Source organism: Pristis pectinata, chromosome 38 (assembly GCF_009764475.1).
Source record: "Pristis pectinata isolate sPriPec2 chromosome 38, sPriPec2.1.pri, whole genome shotgun sequence".
Lineage (NCBI taxonomy): Eukaryota > Metazoa > Chordata > Chondrichthyes > Rhinopristiformes > Pristidae > Pristis > Pristis pectinata.
The window spans coordinates 7,807,958-7,821,198 of record NC_067441.1 but is presented as its reverse complement, the minus strand read 5'-3'; the positions used below and the strand labels follow the sequence as shown (position 1 = coordinate 7,821,198).

Below are 13,241 nucleotides of genomic sequence, written 5' to 3'. Positions count from 1 at the left end.
GGTAAATCGATTTGTTATTGTCACATATACCGAGGTACAGTGAAAAACTTTGTTTTGCATGCTGTCCATACAGATCATTTCATCACATCAGTACAAAGGAAAACAATAACAGGATGCAGAATATAGTGTTACAGTTACAGAGAAAGTGCAGTGCAGGCAGACAGTAAGGTGCAAGGTCACAACGAGATAGATTGTGAGGTTAAAAGTTCATCTTATTGTAGTAGGGGAGCGTTCAAGAGTCTTATAACAGCAGGTTAGAAGCTGTCCTTGAGCCTGGTGGTACGTGCTCTCAAGCTTTTGTATCTTCTGCCCGATGGGAGGGGGGAGAAGAGAGAATATCCCAGGTGGGTGGGGTCTCTGATTACATTGGCTGCTTTACCGAGGCAGAGAAGGGACAAACCCAAGGGGCGTAGGTTTGATAAGATGTAGGCGAGGTAGAGGGCATTGATGAAGATTTCTTCCCCCAAGCATGGTTAGAATCAGGAGCACGCTGCCTGAGGGTGTGGAGGAAGCAGAGACTTCCACAGCATTGCAGAAATATATAGATCAGGACTGGAAACACCAAGACATAGAAAGCTGCAGGTCGGTAAATGGGATTGGTATAGAACATACAACACAGAACACTGCAGCACAGTACAGGCCCTTCAGCCCACGATGTTCTGCCAACATTTTATCCTGCTCTAAGATCTATCTAACCCTTCCCTCCCACATAGCCCCCTATCTTTCTATCATTCATGTGCCTGTCTAAGTGTCTCTAATGTATCTGCCCCCACCACCTCTGCCGGAAGTGCGTTCCACGCACCCACCACTCTCTGTGTAAAAAAAAAACTTAATCCTGACATCCCCCTTATACCATCCTCCAATCACCTTAAAATTATGCCCCCTCGTGTTAGCCATTGTCACCCTGGGAAAAAGTCTCTGACTGTCCACTCGATCTATGCCTCTTATCATCTTGTACACCTCTATCAAGTCCCCTCTCATCCTCCTCCTCTCCAAAGAGAAAAGCCCGAGCTCGCTCAACCTATCCTCATAAGACATGCTCTCCAATCCAGACAGCATCCTGGTAAATCTCCTCTGCACCCTCTCTAAAGCTTCCACATCCTTTCTATAATGAGGTGACCAGAACTGAATACTCCAAGTGTGATCTGACCAGAGTTTTATCGAGCTGCAATGTCACCTCATGGCTCTTGAACTCAATACCCTGACTAATGAAGGCCAACACACCATACGCCTTCTTAACAACCCTGTCAAACTGCACAGCAACCTTGAGGTATCTATGGATGTGGACCCCAAGATCCCTCTGTTCCACCACACTGCTAAGAGCCCTGCCATTAACCTTGTATTCTGCCTTCAACTTCGATCTTCCAAAGTGCATCACTTCACACTTTTCCGGGTTGAACTCCATCTGCCACTTCACAGCCCAGCTCTGCATCCTATCAATGTCCTGTTGTGACCTACAGCAACCTACTACACTATCCACAACACCACCAACCTTCGTGTCATCTGCAAACTTACTAACCCGCCCTTCCACACCCTCATCCAAGTAATTTATAAAAATCACAAAGAGCAGGGGTCCCAGAACGGATTCCTGTGGAACACCACTGGTCACCGACCTCCAGGCAGAATACACTCCATCTACCACCACCCTCTTGTCTTCTATGGGTGAGCCAATTCTGAATCCACACAGCCAAGTTTCCCTGGATCCCATGCCTCCGGACTTTCTGAATGAGCTCTCCATGAGGAACCGGAAGAGTGGCGACACTTGCGGGTTGGCCCCCAGCACATTCTTAGTAACATAAGAAGACGCATTTCACTGTGAAATATTTCACATTTTACATACTATCGATTTCCTTCTGACACAGAAAGAAGGTGTGTCGGCCTTCATTAGTCAGGGTATTGAGTTCAAGAGCCGCGAGGTGATGTTGCAGCTCGACAAAAGCAGTAGACCCGACGCAGATCGGGTGACCACTTCGTCGAGCGCCTTCGGAGCATCCGCCGCAACAGCCAGGACCTCCTGGTGGCCAACCACTTCAATTCCGCATCCCACTCCCATACTGACATGTCTGTCCACGGCCTCCTCTACTGCCACGTTGAGGCCACTCGCAGGTTGGAGGAACAACACCTCATATTCCGCCTTGGGAGTCTCCAACCTGACGGCCTCAACATCGATTTCTCTAACTTCTGGTAACCCCTCACCACCCCCCAACTCCTTTCTCTTATTCCTGTGGCTCCCGTCCCCCGCCTTGATGACCTGCCCATCTCCTCCTCTCCCCTCCTCCATCCTTTATCCCATGGTCCACTGCCCTCTCCTACCGGATTCCTCCTCCTTCAGCCCTTTTGCCTCTTCTACCTATCACCTCTCAGTTTATTACATCTTCTCCCCGCTCCCCCCCCCCCCCCCAACCCACCTACCTTCCCCCTCTCACCTGAACTCACCTCTCCCCTGCCTGTGTGTGCTCCTCTCCCTCCCCCCACATTCTGGCTTCTGCCCTCTTCCTTTCCAGTCCTGAAGAAGGGTCTTGACCCGAAACATCAACTATTTATTTCCCTTCACGGATGCTGCCTGACCTGCTGAGTTCCTCCAGCACTTTGTGTGTGTTGCTCCAGATTCCAGCATCCGCAGAATTTCTTGTGGCCCCTGCGCCCCCCTCCCCAACTTGTTTCCCAGTATCCCAGTCTTTCTCACATGCCTATTAACTCCCCACGGATTCTCCCACTAGCCACCTACACACTTACAGTGGCCAACTGATAAGGTATCTTTGTTAGTTACGTGTACATCGAAGCACACAGTGAAATGTACCTTTGCATGGAGTGTTCTTGGGGGAGCCATGTCTTTGGGACGTGGGAGGAAACCGGAGCAACCTGGGGGAGGAAACCCATGCGGTCACAGAGAGAACATGCAAACTCCAAAAACAGACAGCGCCGGAGGTCGGGATCGAACCTGTGAGGCACTTAACACCAACTGCAGTTAGTGTTGCTGCCTCACTGGTTCGTGAGGGCAGGCAGGGGGAGTAGGGGGGGGTCTCAGATTAACATCTGTGAAGCTTTTCCCAAAAGCCGGCAGTATGGGAACAAGAGTGGTGAGCTGGAATGTGGTCTGGTCTCCAGACTGGAGACTGGACCCATGACAAGGAGCCAAGGGTCACCCTTACCAAAGGGACCTACCTACCTCTCACCACTGGTCAACATGCCAAGGGGAAAAACAAGATGGTGGACTGGCCACCATTAGCCCTTCTGGTCAGGACACTTTTGCCTCAAAAGGGGGTGGACAGCACGTGTGCCCCCCCCCCCCACCGTACCCAAAGGAGAAGGTTCATCCCAATGATGTTAATGATGTTCACATTTTTAAAATAAGATACCTTTATTAGTCTCATGTACATCAAAACACACAGTGGAACGCATCTTTGGTGCAGAGTGCTCTGGGGGCAGCCCGCTTCCGGCGCCAACGTAGCACGCCCACAACTTCCTAACCCGTATGTCTTTGGAATGTGGGAGGAAACTCACGCAGACACAGGGAGAATGTACAAACTTCTTGCAGACAGCGGCCGGAATTGAACCTGCTGTAGTAGCGTTACGCTAACCATGCCTGTCCGGTTAACGTCTCAGCCAGAGGATGGTATCACCAACAATCCCACTGTACTGACTCCGGGATTGGGGGTCAAATCTCTGGAGAAAAGGCTCCAACCAAACGCAGAAGGGAAGGAAAAAGATTCCAGCCCGTAACTGTATCAAGGATCTCTCTTCAGTGAGGATATATTGACCTTAAAGGGGGTGGAGTGCAGATTGATGAATGACGTTTAGACTGAAAGGCTTGGATTACGTCGGAGAAACGACTTGGTGGCGTGCCTTAATATTATAAGCTGACACCGTTGGTGATGTCAGGGAGAACTCCCCCACACGAGGAGCAAATCTTACATCCAAAAACCGTTGAAGGTGGAGGTTGGTTGAGCTCTAACCTGTCATCCTGAATCAGACATCGAGTGTTATCCAGTGAAAGAGAAGCAAAGGACCGCAGATGCTGGAATTCAGAGGAAAAACACGATGGTGCCAGAGGAACTCAGCGGGCCAGGCAGCATCTGTGGAGAAAAGCAGGCGGTCAACGTTTCGGGGTCAGGACTGAAGATAGGGAAAGGGGAAGCCCAATGTAAAGGAGGGAAAAGCAGAGCAGTGATAGGTGGACAAAAGAGGGGAGGCGGGGTGGGCACAGGGTGGTGATAGGTGGATGCAGGTAAGAGATAGTGATAGGCAGGTGCGGGGGAGGAGGGGAGAGCAGATCCACCGGGGGACGGGTCAAGGTTAAGGAGAGAAAGGAAAAAAGGTAGAAAAAAAGAGGCAAGGATAGGGAAGAAGCATGGTGGGGAGGGGATTATCTATAGTGGGAGAATTCAATGTTCCTCCAGTGCTATCCAGTGTCTGCTTCCCTTACACTGATAATTCTACTTCTGTATTGGATGCCTTGTTGTATTTTCATCTGGACTCAGAAATACAGGGGTATAAAGAAACCTTCTGGCCCTGTGGGCCCGTTCTGCTATCAAGGGCAGTCTGTCTGAATGTCTATCCATCAATACCTCATCTTCATTCAATGACATAGCACCAAGAAATGGGAATTATACAGCTGGGGTAACAGCTACAGTGGTGTTGGTTTATTATTGTCACTTGTACAAGTTTTTTCAGGTCAATTCATTCCACAGTGCAGTTACATTGAGTTAGTACAGAGTGCATTGAGGTAGTACAGGTAAAAACAATAACAGTACAGAGTAAAGTGTCACAGCTACAGAGAAAGTGCAGTGCAATATTTGCAAGGTCACAACAAAGTAGATCGTGAGGTCAGAGTCCATCTCATCGTATAAGGGAACCGTTCAATAGTCTTATCACCGTGGGGTAGAAGCTGTCCTTGAGCCCGGTGGTACGTGCCCTCAGGCTCCTGTATCTTTTGCCTGATGGAAGAGGGGAGAAGAGAGAATGACCCGGGTGGGTGGGGTCTTTGATTATGCTGGCTGCTTTGCCAAGGCAGCGAGAGGTAAGAACAGAGTCCAAGGAGGGGAGGCTGGTTTCGGTGACGCACTGGGCTGTGTCCACAACTCTCTGCAGTTTCTTGCAGTCCTGGGCAGAGCAGTTGCCATACCACGCCATGATACATCCAGATAGGATGCTTTCTACGGTGCATCAATAAAAGTTGGTGAGTGTCAAAGGGGACATACCAAATTTCTTTAGCTTCCTGAGGAAGTAGAGGCACTGGTGAGCTTTCTTGGCCGTGGTGTCTACGTGATTTGACCAGGACAACTATTGGTGATGTTCCCTCCCAGGAACTTGAAGCTCTCAACCCTCTCGACCTTAGCACCGTTGATGTAGACAGGTACATGTACACTGCCCCCTTTCCTGACGTCAATGTTGACATTGAGGGAAAGGTAACTGTTTGCAAGAATACACAGGGATTATGGAGATGGATGGTCCCCATATCCAAGGGAGTAGCATTGCAGGTAGTCCAAAAGAGGTTCACCGTGCTAACTCCTGGGATGAGAGGGCATGGTAGTGTAGCGGTGAGCATAACGCTTTTACAGCGCTGGCGACCCAGGTTCAATTCCCGCCGCTGTCTGTAAGGAGTTTGTACGTTCTCCCCGTTGCTGCGTGGTTTCCTCCGGGTGCTCTGGTTTCCTCCCACATTCCAAAGACATATGGGTTAGGAAGTTGTGGGCATGCCATGTCGGCACTGGAAGCGTGGCGACACTTGCAGGCTGCCCCCAGAACATTCTACGCAAAAAGATGCATTTCACAGTGTTCCGATGTATATGTGACTAATAAAGATGTCTTACCTTGTCCTATCAAGAGGCTAAATGGTTTGGGTATGTATTCTTCGGAGCTTAGAAGAATGAGGGGTGACTCTTGATCTCTCAATCTATCACATTTTGCCCCTTATTGTCTACCTGTACTGCACTTTCTGTGTAACTGTAACACTAACTGTAGGTTGAGCGAGCTCGGGCTTTTCTCTTTGGAGAGGAGGATGAGAGGTGACGATAGAGGTGTACAAGATGATAAGAGGCATAGATCGAGTGGACAGTCAGAGACTTTTTCCCAGGGCGACAATGGCTCACACAAGGGGGCATAATTTTAAGGTGATTGGAGGAAGGTATAAGGGGGATGTCAGGGGTAAGTTTTTTTTTACACAGAGAGCGGTGGGTGCGTGGAACGCACTGCCGGCAGAGGTTGTGGGGGCAGATACATTTGGGACACTTAGATAGACACATGAATGATAGAGAAATGGAGGGCTATGTGGGAGGGAAGGGTTAGATAGATCTTAGAGCAGGATAAAATGTCGGCACAACATTGTGGGCCGAAGGGCCTGTCCTGTGCTGTAATGTTCGATGTTCTATATTCAGTTACTGCTTTTCCTTTTGTTCTACCTCGATGCACTTGTGTATGGAATGATCAGTCTGGATTGTGTGCAGTTTTGGGCCCCACATCTTAGGAAGGATGTGCTGATGTTGGAGAGGGTTCAGAAGAGATTTACGAGGACGATTCCCAGAATGAAAGGGCTTACATATGATGAGCATTTGTCGGCTCTTGGACTGTACTCACTGGAGTACAGAAGAATGAGAGGGGACCTCATAGAAACATTTAGAATGTTGAAAGGACTGGACAGAGTAGATGTGACTAAGCTGTTTCCCTTGGTGGGTGAGTCCAGGACTAGAGGGCACAGTCTTAGAGGGTACAGGTTTAAAACAGAGTTGAGGAGAAATTTCTTTAGCCAGAGGGTTGTGGATTTGTGGAATTCGTTGCCATGTACGGCTGTGGAGGCCCAATCACTGGGGGCATTTAAGGAGGAGATTGATAGGTATCTGAGTAGTCAAGGTATCAAGGGATATGGGGATAATGCCGGAAATTGGGGCTAGATAGGAATAGTTTTAGTTTAGCCTACGGAGCAGACTCAATGGGCCGAATGGCCTACTTCTGCTCCTTTGTCTTGTGACCTCGTGACAGCACACAAAACAAAGTTTTTCATTGAATTTCGGTAGATGCGACAATAACAGACCAATTACCTTAAATATTTAAGATCCGGAGGGGATCTGACAGGGTAGGTTTGCAGACGTCTCCACCAGTGGGAGCGTCTCGAACGAGGGGGCTGCAGTTGCAAAATTAGGGGGTGTTTTGAATTAGTTACAAAATGAGGTTTGTATGGACTTCTCCCAGAGGGTGGCAGATCTCTGGAACTCTGCCTCAGAACGTTGTGAAGGCCGGTTCATCAGAGGTACTTCAGGTGGCGGTAGATAAATGTGTGAAAGGTCAGGGGATTGAGGGCTGTGGGGAACTTGCACAGAGATCTTGGCCAGAGCTTAAAAGCCATTTGGACAGGTACACTGATAGGAAAGATTTAGAGGGATATGGACCAAACGCAGGCAAATGGGACCAGCTTAGATGGGCATCTTGGACGAGTTGGGCAGAGGGGCCTGTATGAATCAGCCATGAACATATTGAACGGCAGGGGCAGGTTTGAGGGGCCGAGTGGCCTACTCCCACTCCCGTTTGCTTGAGCAAAGCCACAGTCTAAAGAAAGGGGCTGGAGGAGCCAGCAAAGGGCCCGACCCGCTGACCAGTGCCATCATCCTCTCGTTCCAGGGCGTCATCGACACGGCCCAGACCATCTGCGACGTGGCCACGAGGGGGCACGAGCAGAAGGGCATCACGGGAGCCGTGGGTGGGGTCCTGAGGCAAATCCCGCCCACCGTGGTCAAGCCGCTCATCGTGGCCTCAGAGGCCACCTCCAACCTCCTCGGCGGCATGCGGAACCAGATCAAGCCCGACGCTCGGAAGGAGGAAAGCTTGAAGTGGCGCACGGACGAGGCTCAGGAGTAGCCCACCAGCTCCGCCAACTCTTCTCCCCGTCCTTCTGTTCTCTGAAGCAACAAGTTATTGCTGTCGGGCGAAAGAAAAGTGCCATTAGCTTCTACGTTGTAAGTTGGCAGCAAAGGCAGACGGAGAACAGGAAGCTCTTTGCGGGGAAGTAACTCGTGGCGTGGGGGCGTGCGCAGCGAGGTTGGGAGAGCGGGACAGGATCTTCCCCACCCTCGGCACGCCACCTGCGCCCCGGAAGTGCACAGACCCTTGTTCAACCACCCCCCCCCCCCCCCCATCCCCCCGGGAGTGTGTGAGTGTGTGCTAGGGTACGTTGGGAGCCAAGTGGGAGAGGAGCTAAAAGACTTGGGGTATCTTCAGCCCCACCTCCCCCAGCATCCGTGCTCGGGGTGAGGGAGGGGCGGGCGGTGTGGGTAGAAAATAAATAAATTAATAAAAGCTCGTTCTAATTTCCGAGAATTGATCATTATCAGGTGACGTTTATTGACGAGTTGATTGGCCTTGTCTCCGGTGTTGGGTGTGAGGGGGGAATGGGATACTTTTCCGGCGAAGGTGTGTGTGTCTCTCTGCACCTCCCGCCCCTGATCTCTCCTGCAGGGAGTTCGGGAACATATCTTTCCATGGGGGAAGGGGAGGACGTGGGGGGGGCAGTGGTGAATGGTTTCTGTGACCCCTGGCTGAAGGTCTCCCCTGCCGCTGACTTTTCGTCCCGAGCACTCGAGCTTGACAGTAGCTGCAGAGGGAACGTGGCTAATGGGATGGCAGGCAGAGTGACGGTGTCCCTGCCAAGGGCCAGTGGCAGACCCCTGCAGCAGTCTTTGGTACTCTCGATCACTCCTTTAACGTCAGGCAGCAAACAATCTGCTGGAGTACTCAGCGGGTCGAGCAGCATCTGCGGCAGGGAAAGGAACTGTCGACGTTTCGGGTCGAAACCCTGCCTCGGCCTGAAATGTCGACAGCTCCATCCTCCCGACCTGCTGAGTTCCTCCAGCAGTTTGTTTGTTGCTCCAGATTCCGGCGTCTGCAGTCTCCCGTGTGTCTTCATGAAAACACTGCTTGCCAGTAGGACTCAGATTACTTAATGTGCCTCCCGATCAGGGAGACATCCAGTTGAAACCGGGACATGAAGCCATTGCCTGTATCCCTGAGGATATCCAGTGTCCAGGTAAGCTGTAAGTGGCGTCGTCCAGAATTTCCACTCCAGAGTTTGGGGCTTGGGTGTGATGCAGGAGAGAAGGCCGTGGAATCTTGGGACTGGTTAGATCTGCGTCTCTGCGCCACGCACAATCCCACCGTCTCCTCTTCCTCTCCCCACTCACCTGCCTCAAAGGAAAAGGTAAACTCCTCTGGGTGGAACTTGACGGCAAAAAGTGGGAGCCTGTTACAGTCTCGCATTGGGACTCTCTGCGCCCCCCCTGCCAAAGCTCTGGGTGAAACCAGAGCCAGTCGCCTCGGGAGTGGCTGCATCTCTGTGCTGCCCCTCCCTCCACACCTGGGTTACAAGGGATTGCAGGTCTCTCTGTTGACCAGCACCCTCGCTGCACTGGGGCACGGAGCCACGCAGGCTGGCTGGCTGCTTCGCTCTGCATTATTGCTGCCAAGTTGGGAGGGAGAGAGGTGTCGGGAGCTGTTGCTCATCTTCTGAACTTCAGGAAGACTGGCGCCATGACGGCTCATGTGTCCCTGGGGGAATACGAGGGGTGGTGGGGGAGGTGTAAGGGAGTACTACTGCCCTAGTTGATCCTCGAAAACTGACAGCTCGGCCTGAAGCCCATTTTAAAGGAATCTGAGAGGGAAGGGGGCAATATCGACCGAGATCTGACTGACACAAGCAGCGGAGGTGTGTCAGTGCCCAGATCAGTGCACTGGGCAGGACAATCATCCCAGTTTGCTGCCCCAGTGGGGGGCATCCTGTGCCCCTCTGGTAGGTAAGATCGGGATGAATTCTCGCGGTCCAGAACGGGAAGACCGGGAGGGAGTGGGCGCTGGGGAACTGGTGTCACAGGAGTGGGGGGCAGGGGATACAGGGTCCCCAAGCTGAACCCGGCACTCTCTACAGAGCCACAGAAGCCCAGCCAAGCCGGGCTTCCCCACACCCGAGCCATGGGGGTCCCAGGACGTGATGGCAATCCCGCATCGAGCAGCTGGAGGAAGAGGAGCAGGGGAATGCGTGGGGAATGCGTGTTCCTGGCAGGCCGCTGACACCGGGTCACAGAGAGCAGCTAACCGTCCATCTAGTAAGGAAGGTGGTGGGGTTGGGGGGGGAGGTGGGAGGAGGGTCGTTAGTCCAGGTTTGGTCTGGAGGTTCATCCAGCTTCGACAGGCTGCACCCAAGCTCCCTTCGCCCATCGTGTCTTGGCTCCCAGGCCAGCAACACATTTAAGACATTCATCCTCATGTCCCTCTGAGGCTTTCCCCGTCCCTGGCCCTGCCCCACGAAGCTGGGGTCTCTATGCTCCTCAGGTTTTCGCACACATCCCCACCACCGCCCCCCCACCCCCACCCCACCCCCCATCCACCCACCTCTCAGCCTCCTCTCTGCCTCAAAGACACCACTTAGCTTGTTGCTCTGACTGCTGGCCATCTGTCCTTTCACTCGTCCACCCCTCTTTGTTCCCTGTGGAACATCTCGGAACTCTTCACCACACCATACAACAGCGAGCTTTGGTGGTCGAGACACCATCTGAGTCCTTCCGATCAAGATAACTCTGGCAAAGGGGAGAGGAATGATTCTATAAGAAATATACCCGACATGCTATGAGATGTTTAAAAATATTTGTTTTTGAACAGCCAGGAAGTTGGCTTCTTGTAAACTGCTATTATTTTTATTAATTTGTACATTATCGCCATGGAATCCAGGACGATATTTAGTGAGGAACAAGACAAGAATGATTTAGACTTGCTGATGAACTTTTTTGGGGTGAGTTCATTTATATTGCAGACCTGAGAGATAAGTGTTAAGATTTTTAATTGAGAAAAAAAATGAGAGAAAAATTACATTTTTAAGATTTAATGTTGGTGGTGACACTGCTTCACGAATTCAGCTCCTTAAAGCATTGTGGGTGGTTGAGCAGTGAGCTGCTGTAATTATTATAGTTTCTGTGTACGCTGTTCCCCCTCAGTTAGCTTTCTCCTCCAAGCCTGTAACGGGAGTGTCGCATGTAACCTTGTCGCAGTACAGTTGAGCTCTCCCACCCAGAGGTAGCTCTGCAGTGCCACTTCTAACAGGACTTGGCCCCGGAGGGGTGGGGAGGGGAGATGGCTGTAACAAACGTTGGATTTTTGGCAGGGGTTGGGGCTGTGGCAGAGGCTGGTGGGGGGGGGGGGGGGGGCGGAAGGAAGGTGTCACAGAGGAACTTGACCCAGATGGCAAGGATCTTATGATCGTTTCGCCAACTGTTAGTCCTGACGCCCATGTGGAGCAAAGTTTGTAGTTCACCCATCTGTGGTTAGGTGTGGGTTTGAGGGCAGGGCATCAGTCAGCGGGGTGACGGGTTAGGGTGGGGTCACAGGGTGAGACAGAGGGTGGGGTCTCATGGTGACAGTTTCGGGTGGAGTGTCGGGGTGACAGGTTAGGGTGGGGTATCAGGGGCTGACAGAGGGTGGGTTTGGATACCTCCCCATCAGGATGGTGTGACCAGATGAAGGTGCAGTTTCTGGTCTCTGCGCTGCTGCTTCCAGTACCAGGTTGCCCTTGTATTGGGCACGGCAGAGCAAAGGGAGCAGACAGCAGCTGCAGAGTTTGTATAAACTGCCCGTACGCCCACGACTGCCACACGTAGACAAGGGGCCAGGAGCTGGGGCGACATCCGTCCAAGGTGTGTTTCCAATTTCAGCACAGAGGGGTGTCCTGTCGCTGAGAGGCGTGGTGTGGTCCCAAGTGGGCCCCCTGTTGGCGTCCCCAAGTCAGATTGACTGCTGCGTGTTGACCGCCCCCAAGGAAACGTTGATAGTGTTAACAGGTCACAACAAAGGCACGTCAGTGCGCCCTCCTTTAGATTAGGCACATCACACACACACATCACACCCGAACAGTATCCCAGCCCTGGTCTGTGCCACGCTGGGCTCTCTCAACCCAGGGGAGCACCCATTACCCAGAACAGAGACCTGTTACTGGGCACCTCCTCGTCACTGGGAACAGTGAGTTATGGCATCCAGGGAGACCAGGAGCAGGTGTGATGCTGGGTGTGGTTGAATAGCTGGTGTCTTTTAAAGCTAATAGCCATTTGGGCAAGGTGTTACTGGCCATGTGGTGTCTGTCCCCCGGCAAGTATGGGTGGAGAGATGGGAGGGCTGCGGGGGGAAAGCATACAGCTCCTTCCTTTCAATCTATCAACTGGGCAGTGTGTACTGGTGCGAGGTCGCAAAGTGTCTTAGCTGTTGCACACCACCAGCTGGCTGCGTGTGTGAGTGAGTGTGTGTATGTGTGAGATTTCTCTCCTTCCTGTCCCAATCCAACGGTGAAATGAGTGTTAATCCATGTTCATATACTTGTACAAAAAAAAACCCAACGTGTAATAATAAAAAGATGTTTAAGTGCAATTATTTAAAAAAAAGGCTTTCTTTGAATTACATTGCAAGGTTCTTGACAGGAGTGGTATTGGGAGTGATGTTCTCCTGGACTCTTGGACCATCCCTAGTTCGGTTAACACTGTACCACAGGTCCTCCTACGTCCCTCTCCAGTCTGCCCCTCTCCCCCGCTATCCTCTCCCATTCTGCTGCAGATCTCCCTCAAGGAATGTGATCCGGAGATGTAATTCCTCAGGGAAGGCCCGAATTGCCCTGGTTACTTTCAACTTGGAAGGAGGCATCATCCTCTTAAAAAGAAGTGTGTTTTTATCTCACCTTTCTTGCCGTCTAGATGTTCCAGGTACTGCATACCCACTGAAGTGCAGTGACTGCTGTAGTATAGGAACTACAGAATCTAATTGGGACCTCGGACACCAAAACATTGGTAAGACCACACTTGGAGTATTGTGTGCAGTTCTGGTCGCCCCACTACAGGAAGGGTGTGATTAAGCTCGAGAAAAGTTTCACAAGGATGTTGCCAGGACTGGAGGGCTTGAGGAGAGACTGGATAGGCTGGGGCTGTTTTCCCTGGAGCGAAGGAGGCCGAGGGGTGAACTTATGGAGGTTTATAAATTCATGAGGGGCATCGATAAGGTCGATGGTCAGTCTTCTTCCAACCCCCCACCCCCCTGGGTAGGGGAGTCTAAAACTAGAGGGTGCAGGTTTAAAGTGAGAGGGGAAAGATTAAAGGGGACCAAAGGAGCAAGTTTTTCACACAGAGGGTGGTGGGTGTGTGGAACGAGCTGCCAGAGGAAGTGGTAGAGGTGGGTACCATTACACCATTTAAAAGACCTTTAGACAGGTACATGGACAGGAAAGG

At 51.6% G+C, this 13,241-nt stretch overlaps 1 protein-coding gene across 1 annotated transcript in view; it reads left to right on the top strand.

Moving 5' to 3' along the window:
* Positions 1-12,393, top strand: part of LOC127586934 (autophagy-related protein 2 homolog A-like) — a 180,832-nt gene extending 168,439 nt beyond the window's left edge. Inside the window, 1 exon segment of the mRNA XM_052044963.1 lies at positions 7,615-12,393. Within this exon segment, the coding sequence (XP_051900923.1) occupies positions 7,615-7,851 (237 nt within the window). The 3' untranslated portion in view covers positions 7,852-12,393.
* Positions 12,394-13,241: the final 848 nt, after the last annotated feature.